At 31.7% G+C, this 6,015-nt stretch overlaps 1 protein-coding gene across 1 annotated transcript; it reads right to left on the bottom strand.

The window, feature by feature from the left end:
* Positions 1-280: 280 nt before the first annotated feature.
* LOC114756935 (endoglucanase 9-like) lies at positions 281-3,597 on the bottom strand. The gene is made up of 6 exons (XM_028945908.1): positions 3,355-3,597; positions 1,540-2,043; positions 1,281-1,430; positions 1,058-1,169; positions 765-928; positions 281-632 (listed from the first exon to the last, which is right to left on the bottom strand). Exons 1-6 carry the CDS (start codon positions 3,556-3,558, stop codon positions 303-305), a joined length of 1,464 nt encoding a protein of 487 aa, XP_028801741.1. The 5' UTR covers positions 3,559-3,597; the 3' UTR covers positions 281-302.
* Between the last annotated feature and the right edge of the window lie 2,418 nt (positions 3,598-6,015).

The raw sequence follows: 6,015 nt of genomic DNA, 5'->3' as shown, positions 1-6,015 counted from the left end.
TTTTCTATCAGATTTGAATTTCTCAAACAACTATTTGCGAATTCTATTTGGAGTAGCAAAACTTGAGGTGGTTAATTGACTTAATCATTACATGATTCCTACATGTAACAACACATTACACTAATGCTCCCATAGTTCATTAAGCTCCGACCTCAATCTTTAAGATTAAGATGAGCTTTCTAAAATTAAAACAAAGAAAAGACATACACTTGCTTGATTTCTACGCCTCCATTTTTTTCTTTGTTGGGTTGGCACATATAAACCAACTGCCAATGAAGGCAGTAACAAAACTTGACTGCTAATTAATGACGAGCACTGGCAAAGTATGCAAGAGGTCCAACAATGGCACCATTAATGTAAGTGGCAGGTTCAGAATGACTATAATCATCACGTTCATCTGGAAACCCGTCACTCTGATTTGGCCCGCCAACAACAGCTCCAACCAAAATGTTAGGGTTGGGGCTCATGGAGTGAAAGAATGGTTGGAAACCACCATCACAACCTATGCTCTGAGGGTGAGTTGTTAGGGATGGCAAGGATGATCCTCTGTGGTGAATCCTCTTTGGGAAGTAAGGACCATACCCTATCATATAGGACATTCTTAAAGGGTTGTCTCCTAAAATGTAGTCCACCTAAATGTATGTTAAGAAATTGAAATGAAGAGATAAATAATATTAAAAAACATAAAGATTTAATAACTGAAATCTACATTTCATATAATTCAAGGAATTTTAATCTTATCTTGTCCAAGATGAAGGACTTGCCTGTCTCTTTGCAAGGCTTCTTAAGGTACTTGGAGTGACAAAGAGATTGCCACAATTGAATGTGTGCTTTGTGAATGACATGTACTTAGAGTAGGTTGTGACCAAGAATGTTATAGATGTTACGTACTGAAGATTGCTCTCAGGAAGCTTGAACATAAGTCCTCCTACACAACACCAAATATCTTCAATTAGTTATTTTTTTAATAAGATGAAAAAATAATTAATGAAGGATTATTTTTATATCAATAAATTTCTCATAAAATGTTCTCTCTCCTAAATACTATTGCCTTTACCTTGTGTATATTGGGTGCTAGAAGAGGGAGAGTTAGGCAAAATCTTGCACATGAAATTCTCAGCTTCTTGCTGGTATTGGTCAAAGTTCTTGTCATGATGTATCAATGCTCTCTGCGTTAGTTAACAATTAGAAACAATCATATATGTAATATAGACACATTAATTATTGTAAAACTATACATTTTTCATATATAATTAATTTCAAAGATATTTATTATTTACCCTTGAGAGAAGCACGTGTGCACCAGCATACTTGTTGTCCCAACTAAAGAGATCAGGTTCGTCATCAGCTCCCAAGCTCTTTATCAAATTATAGTAATAAACAGCATTTGTTGCTCTAAAAAGCCATGCAGCTCCCCACAATAATTCATCCTAAATCAAGAGAAAAATTATTTAAATTAGTATTTCTTTAACAAACCAATTTGGTTAAAATAGAAACATCAGAATCTAAGAAATATAATTAAAAAAACTTTGAATGTACCTTGTAACCAGAATATGAGCAATAAAATGGGCAAACAGCAGATCCAAGAGAACTACTATAAGAACCCTGATATCGCAAAGCAAATTGGAACACTTTCTGAGCTGTCCCCATCAATTTCTTTGAATATGCTGGATCAATTCGATGGAAAACAATGGAGGCGGCAGCAAGGGCGGCGGCAGTTTCACCAGCCACATCTGAACCCGGTTTGTCAGGCGAGACCCAATACACGGTCCGAACCGTGTCCATGTCTTCAGGCCTTTCCCAACACTTATGGTCCACATTCGGGTCGCCAACTCCAACATAGAGCCGGCCTGGTGTCGCAGTGGCACACTTGAGAAGGTAGTCCGTGGCCCAACGAATTGCAGCTCGGGCCTCCTGGATTTCGGGGCCCATTCTCCGACCATATTCAAGTGTGCTCCATGATAACATAGTGGTGGTGAAGGCCATTGGAAAGTTGAATTTGACATTGTCGCCAGCATCGTAGTAACCTCCTGATAGATCCACCTGCCAAATATATTTTTTAAAACAACTTTTTTTTGTTTAATTTAGAGTAAACTACTTAGATTTGTTTCAATTTTTTCAAATTACATAAATTAAATTATTCTTTATATCTACCCTAAGTATACACTGATTTTTTTAATAAAAATTAACTCCACGCTGGTCCAAAAAAAAAAAAAAAACTCCATATTCAACCCTCGAGGTTCACGGATAAGAAAAAAGATTAAAATTAATTATTATCAAGACATGACATGCTCATTGACAAGAGGGAAAAGCCATAATTCTTTTATTGCGTAGTCTTCGTTTCGTCTGCTTTAGGATTATTTCTTTTTTTACTTTTTTTAATGGAAATACTTTGGGAATATTTTAATTTCAATACTCCAGAAAAGTAGAATATCTGTGCAGTCTTCAAGACAATGCATTCTTTGACTGCTCGCATTTTAAGAAAATCAAGGCAATGCCCTTTTTTCCGTCCAACATCCTCTAATGACCGTGTCCTTTTACTAATTTATTCAAAATATATTCATGAGCCGAAACGCAAAATATCTCAAAAAATTATTTAAAAAAAAGTATATAATTTCGGTAAAATATGTCAATGTTATTTTTCCTTTTTGAAGAGTTTTGTGCATCTTGAAAACAAAACAAAGAATAATACAAGTTTTGCAAAGCTTTTAAAAAGTTCATGTATCTTATGCTTTAAAGAATACATATAAATATAATTATTAGAAGTAAAAAAGAGTAATTTAGATTAGGACAACACAGTGGCTCCGTAGCTTACTTCCGCAAATTTGTTGTGCGGGGTTGAGTATATACAAATTTTTTTCAAAAAATTACTTTTTCTATTTTGAACATGAAAACTAAAAAAAAAAAATTTTTTTTGCTTGTCTTCCTTTAAAAAAAAAATTAAAATATCTTCATATTCTTCTTTGAAGCTTTAAGAAATAAGTAAAATTCCAAACACACTAAGGGTAAATGGCGAACACACACACACACACACACATCCTTCAACATCATTTAGGATGAGATTAACATTAGTATATACTTAGTGTGTGTGTATATAAACTTTAACAGACAATATGATTTATTGGTTATAAATAATTCGACACTTTGTTTTTTTACACTTACCGCAATGCACATGGACTACACCAATCTTTAAAGGCGTTACAAGTTCTAACTTAATGGCGGCTTAACCATGAAAATGGTTCTGTGATTCAAACCGAGCAGCGAACGAATCCGGTCTGGCCCGGTTATTTAACCATTAAATGCAAGACCTAGACTAATTCTAAAACGTCCGCAGAAAAATAGAAAAGGACGTACATTGGCAAGGCGGCCATCGGAGAGGCCGGAGTTGGAGCGCCAAGTTAGTAACTGGTGTGGAGGAAGCCTCCCTGACCTCTGACCTTGAAAGAACAATAATGACTTTGCCAATGCTTCTCCGTAATTATGTGGGTTTCCCTCAACATTGTTAGCTATGAAGAAGATGAAGAAGAAGAAGAAGAAGAAGAAGAAGAATCTGAACATAACTGCAAAGCACAAACAGAAGAAGCTCCCTCCTCTCTGAAACTAATAATGAGAATATTGTTTCAGAGATGAGCCTTTAGGGTTTTTGCGATGATTCAGCCTTAAACTGAACTGCCCTTTTTATAAGCCACACTGATTATAGAGCGCCTCAAAGCCAATCACTAATTGGGCGCAAATCATGGCTTTTTTCCTTAGACCAAGAAATTTCATATTTATTATGCACTGTTCTATCAGCTTGTCTAACCAATCTACTTTTTTATTTTTAATATAAATAGTGTGTGTGTGTGTGTGTGTGGGGGGGGGGGGACGTTATTGCATTATTACGTGAAGGAAATTAAAGTTCTTGATATTTATTGCCGTTAAAAGAAAGATATTCTCAAATGGAATGATTTTGTTTCCAGATCCTCTGATTTCTCATTTTGAGTCAATTCTGGTCATTTATTTAATTAATTAATTTTGAAGCAAAAGTATATATTTGGTTATCTAATTTTATGCTTATTTTTGGTCTAGTGTCTCTTAATTTTATAAAATAAATTTTCAGTCTTCTAACCTAGCGACATTAGTTTCAAATAATAATTTTATGTGTAAACTATTGTTAGAATTAGAGAACCAAAAAAATATTTTTTTTAAATTAAGGAACAAAAATGAAATCTGGTGTGAATTGATTAATTAAATCAATAAGAAGTTTTGCCTAATATTGACGATATCGATTTTTGTATCCAAAAAAATGATATAGATTTCATTTTTGTGGAAAATAAGAACATTAATTCTTTTAATTTTAAGTAATAATAATTTTTTATTTATAATTAGTATATTATTATAATTATTATAATATTATTAATTTCGATCTTGTTACAAATGTAATGGGTATAGTTATCGTTATGATTCTCAGTGTAAAAAATTTTATTTATTTTTATTTATGCATTTAACTTTCAAAATAAAGTTGGCGCAACAAGAGAAAGGAATTTGCATAAAAAAAAAGAAAAGAAGAGAGAGGAATTTTTTTTTTTTAAAAAGGAAGAAACAGTTGGCAGTAACAGACCGGTTCTAACATTTTCGACAATTATGGTTAGGTCGTTATTGTACCTAGTCCCACTTGTAACTGTCCCGGACCTGTTCTCAATAATTTAGTATCATCATCCACTGCGATCCAAAAATATATTCCCTAAATATATGAGTTAAATAATTAATATATAGAGTCTGACAAAAAATAATTTATAGCGATTACAAAATTGAATTAATTAGTTATAATAAATACATATTAATTTTCTTGAAATACATATTCAATATTACTTTTTATTATAAATTATCTCATTTGTGAAAACCGTTGTTTAGCATCTACGGAATCAATACGATTCTTCAGGAAAAAAGTCATAAATTTGTTTCGCAAAATAGATTGAAGTATATGTTGAGAATCGAATTAAAGAACCTCACATTTCAACTAGCTTCTATATTTTTTTTCCGGAAAGAATAATTAATTTTATCACATAAAATTAGGGATTCAATTTGTATTAATTCAAATTGTCTATATAAATTTAGGTTGGAAAGCTGATTAATAAGACAATAACTTATTTCATTATTTTGTTATTTATTTAATTAAATAAACTGAATATATATATATGAACAAATTTTAATTAAATACGAAAACAAAACAAAAATATTCTTCAATTTTATTATCTTCTCAATTTGCAAATGAGAATGCTTTGACACGCGCGAATCATAGAAGCGTTAGGTAAACTGAAAAAAAAAAATCTGGGGAAGAAAAGAAAAGAAGAATCATTCCAATGAACTGACTTAAAGTTGATTCCGAATTTTCCATTGCATATTTGACTATGTGATATGATCTTATCCTTATTTCTACTCTACCCTACTCACACGCACAAGTCACAAGCATAATGTGTGTATTTATTTATATATTTGTGTGTGTATAAGCAAGCATATATGTATGGTTTACAATGGGCATTTGATACATGTTATAATTTTTCAGGCTCACTTATATGCACACACATACACTATTTGCTTTCTCTTAAGATTAGTGTTATAGACATTTTTTTCCTTAGGAAAATATATTTATTCTTGATGGAAAATGATACTTTTAGACCAACTTTGATTAGATTCTTGGGTTTGAGCTCGTATAACCTAATTTTAGACTAGATTTTGAAATGCAAAGGTCAATTTAAAATTAAAAATTGTGTGAAACTATAGGAATTGAGAATATATATATATTAAAAAAATTATACTAAAGTTTAGAAAAATGGAGAGATGATTTTTTTTAATTTCAAAAATATTTATATGCAAGTACATGTTCAAAATTATTGGATTTTTTCTCCGAAAAGCCGCCCAATAGATTAACAGTCTCATTGTTTTTTTCAATCCGTAAATGTTCTTTTTCCTTGGTTTAGTCATTCAATGCCACTTTTTTGAAAAAAATAATACACAAGGGTAATTTTAGAAGAT

This window comes from Neltuma alba, unplaced genomic scaffold (genome assembly GCF_004799145.2).
Source record: "Neltuma alba isolate B1F8T4 unplaced genomic scaffold, ASM479914v2 tig00010544_pilon, whole genome shotgun sequence".
Lineage (NCBI taxonomy): Eukaryota > Viridiplantae > Streptophyta > Magnoliopsida > Fabales > Fabaceae > Neltuma > Neltuma alba.
The sequence above is the reverse complement of the archived record's forward strand: the minus strand, read 5'-3'. Positions and strand labels throughout refer to the sequence as shown.